Genomic DNA, 21673 nt, shown 5'->3' with positions numbered 1-21673 from the left:
TTACCAAGTAAAGGACTAAATACCAGTGACCAATTACTTTAGGGACGTCAGCCCTTTTCAGCAGACTGACACTCACCATGCTCTCAGACCAGACCATTTGGGGTGAAATTATGTTCTTTTCCTATTGTGTTGGACATTCTTTTGGTGGGGATACTGGAGATTGAACTCAGGGCCTCACGCATATTTAGACAAGCACTCCACCACTGAGCTGTACCCCCAGCTCTTTTTATTGTTTTATTTTGAGAGAAGGACACAGGCCTTGAGCTTGTGGTTCACCTGCCTCCACTTCCTGAGTAGTTGGCATTACAGTTGTAACACCCACATACTCAGCACCCTTTCTTTTTTTGTTCTTGTTTTAAACTAGAGTGTAATTTACCTATAGAAGTACATTTTCACAATCTGAACACACTTATGTACCCAGCACCATATCAGAAAACAGAATAAATCAGTATCCCAAAAGTCCCCCTCATGCTCAGTTAAGTTTCTTAGTCTCTCCACTACTGATCCCACATCTCTAACATGAAGATAATCATCTGACCTCTCAGAGTTGTTTTAGATTAAATAAACTAGTATCTGCATTGCAGTCAAATGGTGCACACAGTAAGTGCTATTCAAGTGTTCAGTTGTCACGATTCCCTGTGGCCACCAAACCACATCTGCTTCCCTTCACCCATCTGGCTAACAGCCCCAGATGAGCCACCTTCAGGTTTCCAACTTGCTGGATATGGTGAAGAGTGAGCCCCTATCTAGCTCCTTGAGAAGGTCACAACGCAGTCAAGAACTTGATGACCCTCAGATAAATTACACATCAAACCCAACATGAAATATGTTGATTTTATTAGCTGCATGACATTCTACTGCCTTCAAGGGACCCACATATTGTCATGGGACTATCAGGGATGAAGGGGCTAAGGACTGAAGTTCTGGTCCCCCATGTCTACCACAGAGGACACCTTTACCTCTAGCCCAGTCAGAGGCTCTTGGCAGATGGTCTGTCCAAGCCTGTCCCTTGGTACTGGACCTTGAGGTGGTGACTGGTTTTGAGCCAGGAGTGATCACACACACAGCCCAGAGCAAGACTCACAAGGAAGATCAGAAACTTCTCCTTCCCTCACTGATCTCTCTATCCTGTAACCTACCTCTGCACCTGAGCTCCCCAACCCTTGGCAGGACGTGCTGTCTATGCAGAGCTCCCAAGGAGGGCTGGTCAAAGTCCTGAGCCTCTGTGTTACCTGGGCTCATCTGGGTCAGCAGTTTGTACTTACTCTAGGAGAATGGTTTTCAGAGTCCTGTCTTGGGGCCTGTCTGCTTCCCCCCAACATCCTTAACTCTGTTCTCAGCCACCTTTAATCTCCTTGTGGTGGCTTTTATCTTGGGGTTCAGTGGCCTTAACTCCTTGTGAATCCAGGATCTGAGCTATATCTCTGGAACTCCAGCTGCTTGGGAACAGATCCAAGGTGTTCAGGGAGGGAGGGGAAGCGAGGACCACAGACAAGTCCCTGTACCTCTAGGGGACACAGAGGTGAGGCCAGGGGTGACAGGAGCCCTTCAGGCTGCTCCTGTTCCAGGGACGTCATCAAGGTTTTGTCTACTGCCACAGCCAGGTGAGGCATCCTGGAAGAGGAACTCCTGTGTTTCGGTGCACATCTGTTCAGGTCACCATAAGGTAGGTTCTGGGAAGGGGAAGGAAGACAGAAGAATGCTGTGTAGGGAGCTCCCAGGCCAGGATGGGAGTTAACCAACTCTGACCTGAAGGATGAAATTCCTTCTGCCACACCTCAGGGTTCTTGCCCCAGCTGTGGGGCTTGGGATTACAATCGAGCCTCTGCTACCACCTTGTCCAAACAACCCTGTCGTGATGACTCGAATCATAAAGGAGGAGAGCAGAAGCCCCTGCTGTTCAGGAGCCACGGAGGGTCTGGACCTGACGCCACATTCAGAATAAGCTGGGGATAGGGAGGGCAGGCACCTGTCTCCAGGGAATCCCCTGGAGACCCCCTCACCTCTCACCTGTGCAGGGGGCAGATGGCCCAGGGTTAGTGTGGGCCTTGGACTCTGAGTTGCTGAGGCCGAAGGAAACAAGGCCAGGTCATTTGAGGCAGGGCCTTCCAGGATGTAGCTGGTGTGGCTCTGTGGCATGGACTGCTGAAGCAGCTGCAGGATGTGTCTGAGATCTGACGACATGCAGGACTCCAATCTGCCGGACAGACTCTGAAGGGTCAGTTTTCTAAGAGCAGTTCAGGCCCTGAGGGCAGCTCTCAACTTTGTAGCCTCCATGCTGTACCTTCTCAGTAGAGTGGCAGCCTGGTACCTACCTGAACTTATTTCCTCATGGGGATCCACAGCCTCTGCCCAAATTCCCCTTAACATATCCCTGACTCTGATGATGCCAGTGGCATGGAGACCACAACAGTCAATCCTTCTAATGATGCTTTGACATGATTATTCTAATTGTGTCCTTTGCACAAAAGAGCAAACTGAGCCTCAGAGCTGTTGAGTAACTTTTCCACACTCTTGCTGGTGAGTTACAGAGCCATAATTTGAACCCAGGACTATGCTGGCCCTAAGCTGTCTCTGCCACCAAAGCTCTGCTCACAGCCCATTCCAAGGCTCTGTGAGATTTATTTCTGCACATGGATATCCCTCTTCCCCCATGAAGCTTCCTTGGCATTCCAGGATTTGCTGGAAGAAGTCACCTAAAGAATTGTGCTTAGTGACATAGGGATAGAAAAATCTGCTACTATATAGACCCCATTCTAAAACCCACACAACACTGAACAGTTCTCCAGACCCACCAGGAGGGGGCGCCCATGCACAGCCTACTTCTGCCCATTGCAGCCTCCCCAGCCTTGCCAGAAGGAGCCCTCACCTGTCCATCTGGGCCTGGAGCTGCTCTAGCCTGGAGCCTAGCTCCTGAGACCAGCAGTCTGGCCCCTGCTGCAGGTTTGGTGGCCTGTGCCTTGGAGGCATTTGCTGCAGCAACTCAGGCCAGAGGCCAGATGCATCTGAGATACCCAGGGATGGTGGTGCACCTGCAAGAAGCAAAGGGACACTTCTGCTCCACATAGCTGGTTCCATAGGCCTGTTCCTTCTCCCCAGAGGTGATGCTGTCCCTTTATCTACCATGGAATACAGTGTGTGATGTATCTCTCCTTACCTGGGTATCCTGGAGCATGAGGTCTTGCTACTATGGAGGTTGGACTTCCAGGACCCGAGAGGCTGTAGCCCTGGAAAGGAGCTGGAGACCCAGCTTATGAGGGGAGGGGCTGTTAGAATGGAGATTTCTAGTTCTGGTTTCCTTGCTCGGACCTGCTACCCAGGGGGTTACCTAGTACCTTAGTGTAGAATCCCAGGGGCCTGGCCGGTACCTACCCCTGGGAGCAGCACCCAGCAAACAGTGAGCCCTGGTTGTCTGACTCTGAGACCACAGGTCATCAGTGGTGGGAGACTGGGGAAAAAAGGGGAAGCACAGGGGAAGTCCCCTCTTATTTAATTAGGGGCTTGGGGACCTCTCTCCCCAGGGAAAGCAGGATGGAGAAGACCAAGAAGGGGCAGAAGATGGGGCAGGGGCTGGCTGTGCTCACCTGACTGGTTGTCATTGAGGAAGAAGCCTTGGTGGTCTTGTCTGCTGGGGTTCTGCTGGGGTGATGACTGGAGACCTCCATCTGCCTTGTAGGGAACAAGAGCATCAAGTAAGAGGCCAAAGCTGGGGCAGGGCCTCTTCGTTCCTCCCTATCTCCGCTCCCCTCTGTGGCCCCTGTCATAATCAGATAAGAAAATGGTATCAGGTGGCTGGGCACACACACTAGCGAAGCTCTGGGAAGCTTCCTGTAGGCTCTTCACCATCAGGGTGGACAGATAAGTGAACAGAGGTTTGAAAACAATGACTTTGTGTTGGGCCAGTGACAGGGAGACCCCCACGGAGGTCATGGGAGAGGCTCCCCTCTGGTTCCTCTTTCTTGAATGTTCCCTCCATGTGGCCCGTGGGGAGCATCCTCTGAGGAGACCAAGTATATGACCCCAAACCACTCCTTGAGGCGTCCTCAACAGTGTCCCAACAGCTACCCACCCTCCCGGCACTATGAGACTTGGGAGGTATCTTGGGGTTGCAGAGGACCCAGACCGTGGGGCCATATCCCTCCTGCCCTGGTGTCTAGCCATTGGGCACTTGGGCCACCTGATGGCTCCCAGAGGCTGGGCCCAATGAGGCAGGACGTCTCCTGTGCAAATGAGGTGAGAAAGGGAGAGACTGGGGGAGGGGACCGCAGCAGAGGAGCCACCACCCACCCTGGACCATTGGCTCAGACTCACGTCCCGCAGGTTGAAGGTGACCTCCAGCTTACTCCAGAAGCTGTCTGCAAAGGCAGGGTACATGTCCAACACTTCCAGCAGGTCTGCCCACTGGATCTTGTGCAGGTCACAGTAGGTCAGGGCCCGTACGTCTGCACTGGACTTGCCCGGCCGAGCAGGAAGGCTAACAGGCTCCCCAAAGATGTCGTTCTTTCCTGCCAGCCAGAGGGGTGGTGGTCCCTCCAGGGTCTGGCTCCAAGCCGCCTTATGAGGAACCTGCCTGAGCATCCCTTGAATATGACCCTCCACTAAAGATCATGGTGGGTAGGGCCTAGTACTTAGGATCAGGGTCTTGGGATAAGGCTGTATGCGCAGATTGTCTGGGAGGAGGACGAGGGAATGTCCTTTTTCTGTCCTCTGAGCTTCACAGAGGCGCCCTCAGAGCTGGTCCTGTCCTGGGCTCATTGGTCCCCTAGCTGTCTCCAAGACCCTCAGAACCACCCTTCCTCCATCAGAGTCCCCCTTCTTTTATCTGTGTTCTTTTTATTTTTTTTGGTACTGGGGATCGAACTTGGGACCTTGAGTTTACGCAGCAGGTGGCAGAACCACTGAGCTAAATCCCCGGCCTTATCCGTGTTCTTTGACACTGCCCCACTCCCATCCAGGGGACAGGAGGTAGTAAGAAACACCAAAGGATCCCTTCCCAACATTTCCTGCTCCGTTCAAGGTGCTAGTGCTATGGAACAGGGTACAAGGGACCCTCCCAACAGCTTCAAGGATTCTGAGGCTTCCGTTTCTTTGTCTTTCTGCTCCTCACTGTAGGGTTCAGGTATCAAAATGGCCCCGGCAGGGGAGGTCACTTCCCCTTCCTGAACTCCAGTTTCTTCATCTGTAAAATGGGTGCAACCATGTCTTTCCTGCCTAACCCACTGGGCTCTCAAGAAAGTGCCCCAAAAGCATGAGGCACTGGACTAAGTCAATGAAAGATATTGGTAAGATTGGAGGTCACAGGGTGGACACATGGTTGGTACTCAGGGTGGATGGCAAAGATACTGAGCCTTCCTTATCCCACGTGATGTGCTGGTCATAGGTACATTATGGCTTATATCTAGATTTCCCCTCAAAGCCTCATGTGCCCATAGGTGGGGCTTTGGGGGAATTGACTGGATCATGGGTATGTGATGCTGGATCATGGGTGTGTGATAATGGATCAGTCCACTGATTGGTTTAGCATAGTTCTGGTTGTGGATGATGAATTTACTGTAAAGGGAAGACTCACTCTGGGTGTTGGTGGCACCAACCAATAGGCTTGCAGCCTGGATGGAATAAAAAAAGGGAAAGAAGTAGCCTCACTGCTTCCTCCCTGCCATAGCATGGATTGTTTCTTCTCAGTGATGCCCTTCTGCCATGCTGCCCTGCCTTAAAACCAGCTGACTATAGACTGAAACCTCTACGAACTGAACTAAAATAAATCTTTCCTCTTTTAACTTGTGGGTGTCAAGTATTTTGTCCCAGCAATGAGAAAGTAACTAAGACAGGATACAAACATGAAGAAGAGGCTGTCAAATAAGCAGACAAACACCCAACAGATTTATAAAATGAACTGTAGACACTTAGAACAGCTGTGGGGCCATGAGGGAAGAAGGGGCTCCTTCCGCCAGGGGAGGTTGGGGCAGGGAGTAGGTCTTACACAGAAAGGGAAATTCAGAGAGAGTTAAGGAAAACCGGGTCTACAGGAGAAAGGCAATCTGAGCAGAAGAAATAGCATGTGGTTATACTGCACGGGCAGAGCTGAGAACAGAGATGCCAGGGCCTGGGATGCCACAGAGCATGATTACTTTGACTCCCACTCCCCCTAAGAAAGTCCACCCCCTTCAACCTGGTGACCTATGGGCAGAGGATACTAATGGTTCAGCATAGAAGGACAGAGGTTGGGCATGACTCCCTAAAAGAACAGAAAGGAAGGTCACCCACAGAGAAGGGGCTTGAGGCCTAGAGAGAGAAGGGATTCACCATGGTCACACATGAAACCCTGAAACTTGAAATCTGGGCAATGTGATACATACTGGTTTTCCAGTAGATGAAGGATTATGACCTAATGTCTATTTCTACTCAGGACAAAATGAGAGGATTTCATATTTCTAACTTAAACTTAAATTGGACTAACTTTCTAATTATTAATAATAATTGTTATCCCTCCCCACATGGGTAGCACTTGTAAGGCAGGCTGGGAATGAGTAAAGGTCCCATAGAGGAACTTGTGCTTGAGCTCAGTCTTGAAGGATGCCTGCCAGATGGCACAGGGTAGGCACTATAGAGTAGCAGCATATGCAGAGGTACAGGGGTATGACAGATATGTCAAGTTTAGAGAACAAATAGTCTGTATGGCTGGAACATGAAGTGCCAGGGGATAGGTAGCAGAACTCAGGGTGGCCAGACTGGGTAGAACTGTGCATGCATGCACTGTGTATTCCAGGCTAGCTTTGAACTTATTATGTGGTCCAGGCTGGCCTTGAACTCAAGACAATCCTCCTGTGTCAGCCTCTCAAGTGCTGGGGCTATAGGTGTGCCCACCATCCCTGGCCCACTGAGGGATTTTGAGCAGAAGAGGGATATGTGCAGATGTGTATTTCAGGTTCCTGGCAGAAGATGGAACACAAGAGTAGACTGTATGCAAGACCACAGAAAAAGGAGCTCCTGACACCTTCCCAGAAAGACATGATGAAGGCCAGACCCAGGCAGGGACAAAGAGACAGGTGTGGGATGGAGAGGTACCAAGAGAGGAATGGAGGGCTCTGTGGCTGACTAGATGGCAGGAAGGGGAAGGATGCTTCCCTACATGATTCCAGCCCTGGCTGTGGGGGGATTATTCACAGTGATGGAGATGCCAAAGGGGCTGCTTCTGAGGGCAAGTCATGGTTTTGGGTTGGGATATGTTAAGCTTGCTCTGCTTATGGAATGTCAGGGTGCCCATGGCCAGGAAGGAATGGAATATTCTAATCTAAGGAAATACTGGGGCTGGACAGAGCTCTGGGGTCCTTTTGGCTCAGGTGAGGGAGAAAGGAGCCAGCCCAGGCAAGGGTATAGAGAAGAGATTAGAGAACTAGTGCTTGGTGACCACCAACCAAGGAGAGGCGGGGGGGAGAGGAATGAGCAGAGCAGTGCTAGGGGAACCCGTCCACAGGGGCTGCAGGTGAGCCAGGCCATGAAGACCAAAGGCGGACAGGCCTGAAGTTGGAATCGGAGATTGGAGGTGAAGCTGAAGCAACAAGGAAGGCAAGGAAAACGAGGACCCTGTGATGCCCACAGAGGTAAAGTGACTTGGCCTAGACCCCACAGCAGGTAAGTGGCAGAGACTACTTAGGAGCCAAGTCTGCCCCTCTGCCCAGTGCTCATATTGTTCCTCCAAAGTGATCGGCTATCTGTGCAGTTGCACTGAATGAGACTGGCCCTTCAGGGCGTTCTCTGCCTGTCATCCTAATCTCCCCAAGTTTGTAAGGGTAGCAAGGAACCTGCCTGGGCTTCTGAGTCAGACACAAAGCCTGGGAATTCCAGCATGGCCATTGCATGACCTCCATGAGCCTCAACTTTCCTCTCCGGAAAATGGGAACTACGGCAGAAGGCTGTGTTAAGGATTCTGGGAGCTGGGTATAGAGCTCTCTGAGACCCGTGCTAGGCCCGCATCTGGTCAATAGAGGAGATATGTTTCTCATTAGGAAGAAAGTGGCCCAAGTGGGGCATCTACAGCCTGTCCCGAAACACAGGCCTGGTCCGTCCCGCCTGACTCACCTAGGATAGCCACGACCACGTCGTCGCGTAGGATCTCTATAGAGCCGCGGGAGATGAAATAGAGCGTGGAGAGCACATCGCCAAGGTGCACTAGCGTATCGCCGGGCGGTGCGTGCGTGGTCTTGAACTTCACGGCGAGCGCGCGCAGGCAGCCCTTGCTGGCACCGCGAAAGGCTGGGCAGTGCTGCAGCAGCGAGCGGTGCAGGTGCAGGCAGATGTCTGCCTGCAGGCACTCGGGGAAGCCTTTCAGCACCTGCGCGGGGCGGGGTCGAGTCCAGCGGGCCGTGGCCGGGGTGGGGCTGGGGACCCCGCACCCCGAGACCTTGACCTCTTCCCACCCGGGGTGGGGGTGGGGTTAGCCTGAGGTCGTCGCCTGCTCCACCCGCAACGAGGCTGCCAGGGCTCACCGCGTTCATGTCGATGCCATTGGTGTAGGACCAGGCGTGCTGGAAGTACTCCTCGAGACGCTGCCGCAGCGGGTTGGGAATCTGGTGGAAGCGGATGAACTCCTTGACGCGCAGCATCTGCGTGTGGTAACGCGCGGTGCCCGAGTACAGGCGCTGGATGATGGCGGACACGTTGCCGAAGATGCTGGCGTACATGAGCGCTGGGGACCGGGCAGGGAGTGAGCCGCGCGAGCTGGTAACCAGGCCACACCACTCCAGGCCTCCCTCTCCCAGGAGCCCCTTGGTGAGGACCCTCAGTCCAGGGCGAGGTCTGAAGTACCAGGACAGTGCCAGGACACATGGGGACAAAGGCCTTTGGGCTTTTTGCCCTTGTCCCTGGGCCTCTTCGCATTTTCCCGGACCTGAGGCCAAGCTCCTTTGAAGAAAGAACTAGGGCAATGGATTTTTTTGTTGTTCATATTTGTTTTCTCCTTCAAGTTGTTAAATTATAATAGGAAAACTCTTGGCCTGTTGTTTTCACCCATTTTCCCCCCTTGTTTTTGTTTTTCTGGGCTTTCACATCTCTAAATACTCTGAACATGACAACTTAATCTATGTGTAAAATTCCACACTGCTTTCGAGTTCCTAAACCAGGTGTTTTGGAAAGCAGGAAGTTGGGTGCAGGGGCGGAGAACAGCGCAGCCTTGGAGTTGGCCACTTGGCCTGGCCCTGGGCTCAAGAGACTCCCTAGCTGTGTGCTTCCCGGCTCGTTGGGGCCTTCAGTTCCTGCTCAGTAAACTGGGCTCGTGAAGGAGTGAAATGGCGTCGAGAAGTGCTTAGAGGAGTGGCTGGCAGGGTCTGCTTCAGCCTGTGCAGCCACACAGGGCCTGAGCTAAAGCTCTGCTGTTGCCTTCTCAAAATTCTTAATAATTTTTCAAGAAGGGCCTCCACATTTCCATTTTGAACTAGGCTCTGCAAATGCTAGTCCTGGTGCCTGGCTTATCGCAAGGGCAGTTTGAGTGTTATAGTCTGTGTACAACTGATTGTACACATGTGCAAAAATAAACATGTTGCGCACCTAGGATGAGAGTACAATGTGCATTGTTACTGTATGTTATGTCTATTTCAAAGCCAAAAACCAGAATTCCCAAGGCCCATAGCACAAGGTTGTACTCACAGCCAATGAGCATGACGCAGATGGAGAAGACCTTCTCTGAGTTTGTGTTGGGTGAAACATTGCCAAAGCCCACGCTGGTGAGGCTGCTGAAGGTGAAGTAGAGGGCTGTGACGTACTTGTCCTGCACTGAGGGGCCTGATGCTGGGTCACTGCCATTGTAGTGCTTGCCAAGCTGAGTGCTCAGGCTGTCCAGCCAGCCGATCTTGGGCTCCAGGTAGGGCCGCTCCCCATTGCCAATGGCATACCAAATGCAGGCCAGCCAGTGCGCAATGAGTGCAAAGGTGCACATGAGCAGGAAGAGCACAGCTGCCCCGTATTCGGAGTAGCGGTCCAGCTTCCGTGCCACACGCACTAGCCGCAGCAGCCTTGCTGTCTTCAGTAGCCCAATCAGGGTTGTGGTCTGTGGGGCAGAGAAAGGGTGTGTTCAGGCTCATATCTGCTCATCCAAATCTACAGTCACATAGTCATTTAACAAACGGTAATGAGAAACCTGCTCTAGGCCAGGCATTTGGCAGTGGGATATAGTGCGGGTCCTTACAGTGTTCTTAGCCTAAAGCTCAGAACAGTGTTCTGGTTGCAGGAGAGAAGTCCACTAGGCGCATGGAGGAAAGGGAGGTCAAGTCCACAGGGGCAGGTCCAGAGAGGGTTCACAGGGGAAATGACAAACACGTGAGTCTTGAGAGATTGGGCTAGGTTTCCAGGCAGAGGGAGGGGGAAAGGACACTTCTGGCACATGGGTGGCATGGGAGAGGCATGAGGTTTGAAGTTGCAGGGCCCAAGTGGGAAACTGAGCGTGGCTCTGCAGCTCGGAGCAGAGTGGGAAGAGGTGGGGCAGTGAGATTCAGGGCTAGGAGGGTGAGCGGGGCTGCTCCGGTGGGCCTCAGGGTCTATCAGGAGCTTGGCTTTTATTCTGAAGGTGTGAGAGCCATTGAAGATTCTGAGGGGTGAGTGACAGTGTCAGGGAAGTGATCTGAACTTTGTGCTGGCTGCTGCGTACAGGGACGGAGGTGGGGAAGAAGGCTGCTCAGTGTAGGCACAGGAAGCAGGGGTGGAGAGGATATGACTTGTGGATAATTTGCTGGGGTGGGGGGTGACAGGTCACTGCTGGACCCTCCTTGCTGGACGAGCTGGAGTGATGGGGTGTGACTGAAACAGAAGACAGAGTGGATCTGGGTGGAAAGACGATTCGGAGGACATAGGGGAGGAGAGTAAAGTGGGACCAAAAGCTATGAGAAGAGCATGAAAATGCCCTCATGTCACCCGTGGGAAGCAAAGCCAGCACCGAAGAGGAGCTAGGGACATGAAGGGGATGAGGCTGCACTGGGGGTGCGGGCTGGATCCCCTTCCTAACTCCTGGGTACGTAAGGGACTGAGACTACAGAACTGCCTGTCCCAGAAGGGGCAGAAATTCTGGGGCAGTGAAGGACCTGGTGGTAGCCTGCTCCTCTCATCTGGCCCGCTCGGACAGGGATAGCCCATCAGCTGCTCTTTCTGCAGGTCTGGAAAATGACAGATGCCTGAGGCCTCCATTCCACCTCCTCTCGCTTTGGCAAAGGTACCCAGTGCCAGAGTCTCTCTGTATCCAGGGCAGTGAGGTGGGGCGGCCTCAGAGCTGGGGTGCAGGAAGCAACCACAGCTGCTGGCCTGGATGCAGTTGGCTCACCTCATCAGATCCAGTGCGGAAGATGAGCAGGTCAAAAGGGATGGCAGCCACCATGTCGATAAGGAACCAGCCCTTGAAGTAGTGGACAGCAATGCGGCGGGGGTGACTGACTACCTCATCATTGGAGTTGACATAGGTAGTACGGAAATTGATGACAATGTCCACGACAAACATGATATCCACAATCAGGTCCACCATGGTGAGGGGACTGCAGGTGTAGCCGCAGGCCCCCCGTTGTGACTCATCCTGGTCACTGAGCAGGAAGGCTGCTGAGTAGGGCGTGAAGACAGCTGTGTAGATGACTAGCAGAAGGATGAGCCAGTCCCACACAGCCTTGAAGGGGCTGTAGTGCAGGATGGTCCCACGGTGGATACGTGGTGCCTGCAGCTTGTACTCTGGCAGCACATCTGCACCCAGGGACAGGACCTGGTGGTGAGGGCCATGAGTGGTCAGTGGGGGTGACCACTGCCAGTGAGACAGATGTTGGGGAGAGGAGTATGAAGGGAGTCATGGGAAAGGGTGGGTAACAAAAGCTGAAAAGGGAAAAGGGAACAGATGGTTGGGAGGAAGTGCAGACAGAGGGGACAAAGGACAAAGGGTCCAGCTCTGTCCCATGGTGATCCTAGTTTGAAGCTCACAAGCCCCCTCAGAAATAGGCCATCCTGGAGTGAGTCATCTGGGGGCATATTTCAGAGAAGAGCTGGGATTGAGGAGGTAACTTGATGGTCAATCCTCTCTGGTGGGTTTGGGAAGCCCCTTGTGGTAGGAGTTCCTGAAGGGAGCAGGTTACCCCTAGAATAGCCTCCATTTCTGAGGGTCCTGGGGGCCTGGACCAGTGAAGGCCTTCCCTTGGGACCAACACTTAGAGGTGCCAACGGAAAGAGCCAATCTGGATCTTTGATAGGCCCTGGGCACCAGGGAACCCCAGCTGTTTCACGTATGTCCAGGGGAGTTTGAATCAATACATTCAGTGGAGCTTCTTCCATTTTTCCCCTCCTACTCCTGCCTCCAAGACAATGGAGGGGGCCTGGCCCAACATGCCCAGGCTTTGCCTGGCTGCCCAGTAGGAGAAATGAAAGAGACTGGACATTAGGAAGGGGATGGGTTTTGAAGCCAGACTCCAAGGTTGAATCCCAGGTCTGACAATTGCTATCTGTGTGCCTTGGCGCAAGTTTTGTAACTTCTCACTTCCCACATCGCAAAACGGGTAACAAAGCACAACAAATTGTGCGTGGATGCTATGATGAAATGAGATGCATCTATTTGCATTAGGTGGCATGTGCTGTTCTACATGGTCAGTCGTCCTGCTTCCTTATCCTGTGTCAGGTATCACTCCACCAAGGGGAGACCCTGAGGGGCTGACCACTTTGCTGACCCCTTCCCATCAGATGGAGTCCGGTGGAAGGTTCCAGTTTAAGAACATCTGCAGTGTGAGGTCTTGACCTTACAGACCAGATCGGTTAGCAGATAGGACCACAAGAAGGAAGTTCCATCAAAGGGCTGGTTTCCACCAGAGGTCCTTGATCTGACATCCAAACCCTACAGTGAGGGCCACAGTGTCCTCACCCCCCAGTAATTTTCTGCTAGACCTTTAGGCCTTGGCTCATATTTCACTTCCTCAGGAAGCCCCTCTGACCCCACATAGACTGGGACCCTCTTTTTAAATTTTTTCCCTGCCCCCTATGCAGCCCTGATCAGCTAGTTACCCTTCCTTGGGCTATCAGCTCAGCCGGGCTATTGTGTCAACCTGCCTGCTCTTCACTGTGTTCCACCATGAAGCCCACATGAGCTCTCAACTACTGGTCATTGAATGAGTACTAGCAGCTTGGGCTCTGTTTCCAAGTGCAAGCTGAGCCACCACACCCCAGGCTGTCAGTGTCCTCCCCTTCAGCCAGGCCATTCTCTAGCCCTGCCTGTTTGGGGAATGAGAGGGAGGCTGCAGGGACAGGGAAGAAGGTTCCAAGTTGCTGAGAAGAGTGTTCAGGCCCTTAGCTCCTCAGGATCCCAGATAGGGACCCATTCTGACACTCAGTCTCCCACTGCCCCTGAAGCCAGCATGAAGGCTCTTCTATGGCAAAGCCCACCCTGCCCAGGAACATCTGGAACTGGTGGGCCTTCAGAGTACAGGGACCTGGGAGTAAGATCATAGCCTTAGGCACTTAAAAGTTCTAGTAGAGGTCAAGGTGACTTCCCTGTTTGGGGCCATGCCAGTCCTCTCTGAGCTCTGTCAGGTGCCACCCCGGCCTTAGGGCCCATGTTGGATGGGTAGTGAAGCCAAGAGTGGCTAGGGTTGGAAACAAGATAGAGGCAGGCACCATGGTCCCCAGCCAGGCCTGTCCATCTTCAGAGACAAGTCTTCAATCCAACAGTCCCTCACCATGGTGGCCACCACATTTGTACCAACTTAAAGGCTTCGGTGTTAGCAGCTGTGGGTTTTCTCACCTTGTCTGATCTCAGAAGGCCCATCCCTTTGGCCTGGGCTCTCTCCTTCCCCAGGGTCCTTGAACTCAGTGAGCGGTCGAGTGGTCTCCCTCATACCTGGCTCCAGAACTGACTGTTCTTCTGATGGAAAGGGGCATAGAGGAAGAGGGCTGCCCCCATGAAGGGACAGCCCCCATAAAAGGCTTGCACTCCCTTGCTCAGCCTTAGCCTAGGCCTCCCTGTGGACCCGACTGTCTCCAGGGCTGCCACTACTTAATGTCAAATGGGTCTTCAGAGACCATTTCATCTAACTAACTGCCTTAGCACAAGAGAGCCCCGAGGCCCAGAAGGTGGGGGTGTCCCTTTCCAAAGTCTCACAGTGAATCAGTACCAGGACTCTGGTCACTGGAGCCTCAAGTAAAACTCTATATTTCCCTCTGGAATGGTCAGGCCATCAAGCCCATGATAATAAAGGAGAGTGGACTCAGGGACATTTACCTTGAGCTGGACAATAAGGGGCAGCATGGGGAGGGGACATTCAGGGATGGGTCTGTAGGAGGCTGCTCAACAATAACAGAGGTATCAGTTATTCTTGACATGCAGGAGGATCCTGCGTGCATGTTGAAGGGGGAGGTGGCTGTCACATCAAAGGCAAGGGGCAAGAGCAGGGCTGGGGGCTTCCTGCCATCCCTCCTTCCTCTCCTTTTTTCTGTATGGCCCTGATATGTGCTGTCCCCCGATGGTGGCCTGTGCATGCTGCCCCACTCCCTCCTACCCCCAACTCCTTCAGGCCTAAGAGGAAGCATTCTCATAGGCCCCACTGACCCCAGCTTCCCCCAGCTCCAGGAGCTTGGCCTCTGGGCCATGACCTCAGGGGAGGCCTTGAGGTCTAAAAAACCCACTCAAGCAGGGGGCTGGAAAAGCTGCATCTCTCTGTTAGTCAAGGCCCCAAAGAACCCTAGAGGGCCTGGCACAGCCCTGCCCTCCCTGCCCTTCAGGCTCGCACCTGAGTGACCTTCTCAGTGACGTTCTGTGTTCGCTCTACCACCTTGCGTGGAGCAATGATCTCGATCTCTGTGGTGGAGCCGGAGCGGTGCTTCTCCAGGTTGAACTCCACGAAGTTGAGCGTGAACTGTGGGATCTGGCTGACAGTCCTGTACTTGCCCCTGCCTGGGCCAGGCCCCTGTCCACCTGGCCTGCCGTGAGAGCCCTCTGAAACCAGGGCCTGGGTCAGAGCAGCCAGGGCCAGGGCACTGGCTGCTCCAGTGGGTCCCCCCAGCTTGTCCTGGTTGCCACCACCCGCAGCCCACCTTACTCACTCACCAGAGCCCAGAAAGCTGCGGGACAGCAGGCGCTGGGTCAGGCTTCGGCTACTGTTCTTGGCCAAGAGCTGGGCCAAGTCCTCAAAGTTGAGGATGAACATGATGACAGCCCCATCCTCATTCTTTACGGGTACCACATCCACCAAGCATCTGAAGCTGGAGGCTGTAAACACCATTGGGAAGGGGCAGGGGATGATCACTGAAAGCGTCTTCTCCACTGGCTAGGGAGGAGGCTGAGTGAAGGTCAAGTTAAGGGGATCTATCGGAGAGAAGAAGCCTAGACAGTGACCGGAACTGCTGGGCAGTGACGGAGGCAGCTGGCCAGCCAGAGCCCCAGCCACAGGGCAGAGATGGGGAGAGCAACTTAGCTGCCCATTAGGAGATGACGGAGCATCGGTCCCAGTCCAGGCATGGCCCTTGGTTCAGAGCTTAGCCTCAAGGTTTGTTTCTGCTGTAATTAAAGCTGAGCCGATGGGGGTGGATTAAGTGGGGAGGCGAGATGAGGCACTCTACCCCCATGTTGCTCTGGCTGGCCCTGGGCTGAGCTCCCATAATGCCATACCACAAAAATGCCCCCTTCCCTGACACTGGCAGGAATTGGCTGTTGGGAGCACACTAAGTGCTGGGCATAGAGCCAGAAGGCGTATCAGGCCTCAGGAGGTCCTTAGGTGACAGCCTGGGGTTCTGAGAAACTGATTTGCTGTGGCTGGGAGGCAACATGGAGCAAGGACCACTGGGCCCTTGGCACACAACAGCTTGGCAAAGGGAAGGGCCTTGTCTAGGAGGAGGGTACTGGGACAGGGTCCCAAGGCAGAGGCTGGGACCAGGGAGCAAGTAGGGCAGTGTCCTGGGGGTCAGAGAGAAGGAAAAGGCCACCAGAGGCCAGGGCAAGCCCCTCATGCTACTTGTTCCACCTCCTGGGCAGCCCAGACATAGCTGTTGGCTCTTTTGTGCCTCTGGCCAGTCTCTGTTCCCTCTCTTTGCTCTAGGTTCTTGCTACCTTTCCACCGGTGAATGGAACAAAATCAGCTGAAATGACACATACCACAGAACAGACCCTATGAGCAGGCACTCCACAGGGGTCCTATGTCCTTCAATTCAAACTACTGGCAGGTATCAGGACCAAAGGGCTGGATCCTCAGGGACAGGGGCCTCAGGTGACCGTGCAAATCAGAAGGCAGAGCTTTACTCCCAAAGGCAGATATGGGTCAGTCTCATCTTTCCCAGGTGTTTTTTAATTAAGTAAAGAAAGCATGTTCGAGAGCTGGGGATTTAGCTCAGTGGTTCCGCTGCCTGCCTTGAAAGCGCAAGGTCCCGAGTTCGATGCCCGGTACCAAAACAAAAAACAAAAAACAAAAAAAAGAAAGAAAACATGTGTAAATATGAAGGCACATTAGCCAGCCAGCAGCAGTACTGCTACTTTGGGGGCCACTAGAATCACTCTTCCTCAAACTCCCTATTTACTGCTTACCTCCCCAGCCCATTCTCATTGCCATCAGAGCTGGGGTACAGCTGAGGCTCCCTTCTCTTCCCTCCCACTTTCCTCCCAGGAGCAGGAATCTCCTGGATCAGATTCCTGGACTCCCAGGCACCAGGCAGCCATCTGCCAGCTGCTGCCTGGGCCCAGGGGAGACATCCACACCGAGGACAGGCCACCTGCCTGGCTTGACCTACTCCTGGGCTTGCATTGCTATACTCACTCTAGTCAGCCTGGGGTGTGGTGAGGCTTCTAAACCCAGACTGTGTCCCAGTCCCTCTGGTACTGGGGAGACCTGGCCTGGTAGGGGGCAGGGAGGGGGCAGAGCAGAAAGACTTCTAGGTTTTCTATGCTGGTGGGAGTTGCCAAGGCCCAGTCTTCCCACCCACTTATGCTGTTGCTTGAAAACTCAGACTGGGAAAGGACCAAAGACCGGCCCATCACAGCAGTAAGGGTTGGAGAGTGGTGGGGGTCAGTGCGTGGCACCCCACATCCCACTCCTGTGCTAGCTGCCTCTGGGGTAGGCAGACAGGAGGCTGTGAGAATTTGGAAGAGTCTAGCACATTCTCTCCCTGTACCCCAGGGTAGCTGTCCTTGCTTATCCAAGACTCAGAGCCCACAAGTAACTGTCTGGGTGAGCAGAAATGGGTGAGTGCCCTAGGTTGTACCCAGGAGTGGTAGTGTTCTGGTGTCTTTGCCCTGTCCCTGAAGGAGAAACCACAATCTTTGCCTATTTTTCCCTTCCAGGGTCTCCTCCTGGGGCTTCTCACTGCCCACATCCCCTCCCCACTCTGACCCTCACCTAGCCTCTTCATTGCCTTCCCCTACTGAGGGTTGAACCCAGAGCCTTACCCAGGCTAGGCAAGCACTCAACCACTGAGTTACCTCCACAGGCTTACTTTGATTTCTTTCCACACACCCCCACCTAGCATTATGCTGAGCCCTCAGGGACCAGTGGTTCTGCCAGAAGCTGCCACTAGGAGGGTGGCACTATCAAGGAGGCTGCCTCCAGCTTGGCCCTCCTGGCATTTATAGATGAACATGTGGAAAACACTGGGGGAGGGAGGGGGAAGGCAGTAGCTCCTGACTTCAGCCTTGCCCTGAACTCCTTAAGTGGAGCTGAGGACTGAAAAGCCCCAGCTCTCCTCTAGTCTGACCTGCAGATTACAGGATTCTGGTTTAGGCTCATCAGAATAGAGGACCTAGTAAAGGCTGGCAGGGCTGGGCCCTCTGGCAAGTGCCCAGTGGGACGGGGGTAAGGGGGGATCTCAGTGCTCTCCATGCCTCCCCCTAGACTCTCTTTTGTCCTAGTTTTGTGACAGTCCCCCTTCCTCCTTGTCTGTTATGTTCTCACTTTTCCTAGCAAATACAGGTGGGGGAAGAGCCTTGATTTCTCAAGGGTCTCTGACCTTGGTCTCATGGGGATGATTTTTACCAAGTGCCCCAGCCTCTGAGCCGACTTTATGCTGTGGATTACCCTTTTAGAGGCAAAGAGGATTATAAATAAACCAGCTAGAGATCTGTTCAGGACCCCCTCCCAGCTCCCTAGAGTCAGGGGGTGGAGTAGAGAGAAAACACTAATCTGGGAAGGAAATAAATCACCGTTAGGATGTCCCTGAGCAAGACTGTAAGATGTATGTGAATGCGATTTTTTTTTAAAGAATCACGTGGTCAGAGTGGACCATAATGTGAACATACGTTATCTGAGCACTATATCCTTCTCTTAATGTAATGCAGACCAGGAAGGTCCCTTTTCCGGGTTTTGGGCTAATTTCAGGAATGTCCAGATGGTCAGAGGTTTGGGCAACAGGACAAGGAAGGACCGAGGGTGGGGCAGGGGCAGACTGGAACTTATAGAGCACCAGGGTAATTTCCATTTTCACCCAGGGCCACCCTCTAACTCTAGTTGGGTCCTTTCTGATAGCTGGAGGACCTCGGCAGGGTTTGGGTTAAGGCCTGGCCTTGACTTCTGCTCCCTGCCCAGGCAACTGCAGGGTGCTGATGGGACTCCAAGAGCCCTGACCTGACATACCCAGGAGTCTGGGATCAGCTTCCACCCTCTGGAGTACAGGTAGAGCTTTGGGATGAAGAAGAGGAACAGATAGGACCTGCTTCCCCCCACTTCCTGCTGTCCCATCCTGTTCCTCCAGGACCCTTATCACTCCCCTGACTGTCACCTCCTCCCGGCAGTGATGTGAAGAGGTGAGGTCACAGCTTTTAAAAATATTCTGACTTCATTAACCCTGTGAGTACTGCCAAACTAAGCCAGATTCTTTCCAGTCCCCTGGTTGCTGCCTCTGCCACATCACTTCCCACCTGCTGCTATTTTGGGTGGCAGCTGCAAGGGACAGCCATGGCAATAGTCAGGACCCCCCCAGAAGCTCACAATTGCACACACATACATACATACACAGGCACACATTCTCACATTCACACTCACACTTAGGTTACACACACACACACACACACCAGACCTCTGGAACCTGGGCTCTCAGAACCCATCAGTCCCAATTCAAAGGCATCTGCATTTTTCTGTACTCTGCTGGCCCTCATGCTGTTTTCCATGGGGGCTTCTCTCTTCTGGAGGCTTCCTTTTCCAAAAGTCCTATCTCCAAGGACAGAGGGAATTAGGTCCTTTCTTTCCTCTTGGGATTACTCAGAACAGACATCTCTCAGGGAAGGATCCAGAGACGTCAGCTCCAGTTTCATGTTGGATCCTAGCAGTGAGGTCTTTGACAAGTCCCTTCCACAGCCATAAGGATTTATCTAAGCCAGTGGTTCCTAAACTTAGCACAACATCAGAACTGCTGGGACATTTTTCCAAATAAACTTGCCTAGTCTCATCTTGTGCTTTCTGACCTCTCTCTAGGAAAGGTGTGTTTTGGAAAATATGCCCTAGGTAATTCTGGTCTAGAACTAGGTTAGCTGTGGACCTTGACCCTGGTAATTTCCAAAGGACTTTCAGGCTCTGATCCTAGTTCCCACCAACACTTCTCTCCCAGCTCCACTGGGGACACTGCAGTCCTGGGAGGATAAACTCAAAGGAAAAACTATGTCCTAAGCCTCTGACTGATGCCAGTTTTGCTTGCAATATGTTTGGGTAGCAGCAACAACCCAAACTCCATCCAGGTGAGCTTCTTGGTTGGGGGAAACTCCAGATCCTACCTTCTGAAAGTGCTGGGGCTGGATGAACCAACCAGGAGCTCCCATACCTTCCCTGGCTGCAGAGGCCTTGAGGGGGTGACTCCTCCCCTAATCCCCAGAGCAGACACACACACAGATGAGGGAAGGTTAATTTCCATCCCAGCTGCCTGACAGCTGGGGCTGACAGTGACAAAGTGGGTAGCCAGGAGACCGAGGACAAAGCAGAGGGATGATGGAGTAGGAGGCTCTGCCCCAGGTCAGTACTGGGTGCTGGAAAGCCTGTCCCAAGCCCCTGAAAAACACCACAGATGGCAGAGCAACCAAAACGCATGGGTTCCCCCTACCAATGAGGAAACAGAGGCCCAGAGAGGGGCAGGATGTGAACAGGTCCATTAGTATCTACGTAAGTGCCCTCCCCGGGCCGTCTGGCGGGACAAGAGAGGGGGCCAGCCATGCCTACCCTGCTGAACCGCTGCCCCAACTGTGTCTCACCATCCTTTCGGTAGTAGAGGATGTCCACCTTGCACTCCTCAGCCCCCAGCAGGGCCTGCGCCAGGCGGGACACAGCACTACTTGGGGTGTTGGGGCCTGTAAGGAAGTCGCAGGTGCACGGTTGCTGCATCACTTCCACTCGGGAATAGCCAAAGAGTTCGCAGAAGCCGTCATTGCAGTAAATGATGGCGCAGTTCTCCATCTGAGCATTGGCTATCAGAAACTTACGACCTGGGGTGGGAGATAAGAGGTAGGGAGACCCTGGCAGCCTGGACTGGGCAGCAGGGGGCAACGATTATAGGGACTGATGGCAGCAGGAAAGGGAATTTGGACGATGGAGTGGGGCTGGGAGGAGGGGAGGTTGGGGGAAGGCAGGAGGACCAAGATCACGGGGAGTTATTCCTCCTGAGAGTAAAGGGTGGGGGTGAAGGAGGAGGGAGGAGGATGGTGACCAGTAAAGCAAGGGAGGTCAGTCCCGGGGATTGCGGGAAGAGCAGGCCAGGAGGGCTGGTGAGGTGGGAGAAAGGTTCAAGACTTGAAAACAGTGAAGAAGGTCCAGAAGAGACAGCAGGGATGTGACCAGTTGGGGGTCAGATCTGGGAAAAGCAGCGTGGCCAGGGTCACCAGGGGAAGGGGAGGAGCCAAGGAAACCTTTACAGTTGGGGGGAGCAGTCTGGAGGGGGAAGCAGAGCAATGGTTACAAAAGGAAGTCAGGGCTTGGGCACCAAGAAAACTGGTGGGGAGAGGTAGGAGCTGCACTCTGCCCATTTTCCAGTATGGAGAAGGTGTTCAGGATGCTTCAAAGCGAAGGATGTTGCATTCAGAACGGCACCCACTGCCCATCTGCCCCAACGTAAGCTAAGTAAAGGACTCTGGACCAGCCCCAATCCCCACCCCGACACACACTCACTCTGGCCCTCGAACTTGCGGATGATGGTGTCCAGGTAAGTGTTTTGGGGTGCGACGTGGCCCCTACGGACCGGCATCTTTCCGTGGCCCCAACCAGGAGCTACCCGCGCCCCCGGCTCCCAGCAATCTCTGCCAGTCCTGGGGCTCAGCAGCGTCCGACTCCGGGTGGGCACCGCCCCGGGGGAGGGCCGCCGGGCTTCATGCCCCGCCCGCCCGCCCGCGTCGCCTCCCTCCCCCTCCCCGCCCCTTCCTGGCCCTCGGCTGCCCTTCCCTGCCTTTCCCAGACCGCAGCCCGTCGCGCTTCCTCCCCTCCGCTCCTTCCTGGGAGCTGTCCGCGTCGTGGTGCTGAATGCCGGGGCGGTTGGGGTCCGCGGAGTCCTAGCGATTTCTCTCTGGGGCCCAGCATGAATCCTAGAGGGTGGAGTTCGAGACCGGGACCTGGGATGGGGTAGCACTTCTCTGAGGCCTCAGTCTCTCCTGGACTCCCTTCGGGTACTGAAGGGCAGTTTCCCTTCCTAATACAGGGTAGCATTGGGAGACCGGGCAGAAGGAGGTGCGTGGGACCACAGGTGGTCTTTTGCTAAAGGCTCTCTTCAGAGTCTG

General features: G+C 53.7%; 1 protein-coding gene across 5 annotated transcripts; it reads right to left on the bottom strand.

Annotated features, from left to right (window-relative positions):
* Positions 1-820: 820 nt before the first annotated feature.
* On the bottom strand, positions 821-21221 carry Kcnh6 (potassium voltage-gated channel subfamily H member 6). Of its 5 annotated transcripts, none has more exons than XM_087210164.1 (15): positions 21072-21216; positions 20162-20392; positions 15050-15211; positions 14733-14938; positions 11306-11731; positions 9643-10042; positions 8487-8686; positions 8080-8332; positions 4312-4505; positions 3585-3665; positions 3373-3448; positions 3158-3250; positions 2870-3032; positions 2011-2197; positions 821-1673 (listed from the first exon to the last, which is right to left on the bottom strand). In XM_087210164.1, the coding sequence occupies exons 1-15, from the start codon at positions 21145-21147 to the stop codon at positions 1389-1391; spliced, it is 3033 nt and encodes a 1010-aa protein (XP_087066290.1). In that variant the 5' UTR covers positions 21148-21216; the 3' UTR covers positions 821-1388. The 5 variants fall into 5 exon arrangements, with proteins under 5 accessions (XP_087066290.1, XP_087066291.1, XP_087066292.1 ...); XM_087210165.1 differs by having other exon boundaries at positions 3158-3238; XM_087210166.1 differs by lacking the exon at positions 3373-3448 and having other exon boundaries at positions 3585-3669; positions 21072-21221.
* Positions 21222-21673: the final 452 nt, after the last annotated feature.

Source organism: Heterocephalus glaber, unplaced genomic scaffold, assembly GCF_053883595.1.
Source record: "Heterocephalus glaber isolate CG9 unplaced genomic scaffold, H.glaber_assembly_v1.0 deba00001124, whole genome shotgun sequence".
Classification (NCBI taxonomy): domain Eukaryota; kingdom Metazoa; phylum Chordata; class Mammalia; order Rodentia; family Bathyergidae; genus Heterocephalus; species Heterocephalus glaber.
Note: the sequence above shows the minus strand (reverse complement) of the source record. Positions and strands in the feature narration are given on the sequence as shown.

What these genes read in the sequence shown, in the direction of transcription:
- Kcnh6 (XM_087210164.1), bottom strand. Translation starts at nt 21,147, where the DNA reads ATGCCGGTCCGTAGGGGCCACGTCGCACCCCAAAACACTTACCTGGAC. An exon ending in CCGCAGCTTTCTGGGCTCTG is followed by an intron (nt 14,939 to 15,049) that starts GTGAGTGAGTAA and finishes CCCTGGTTTCAG; the next exon opens with AGGGCTCTCACGGCAGGCCA. An exon ending in GCCATCTGCCCCCTGCACAG is followed by an intron (nt 1,674 to 2,010) that starts GTGAGAGGTGAG and finishes TCCCCTTCCCAG; the next exon opens with AACCTACCTTATGGTGACCT.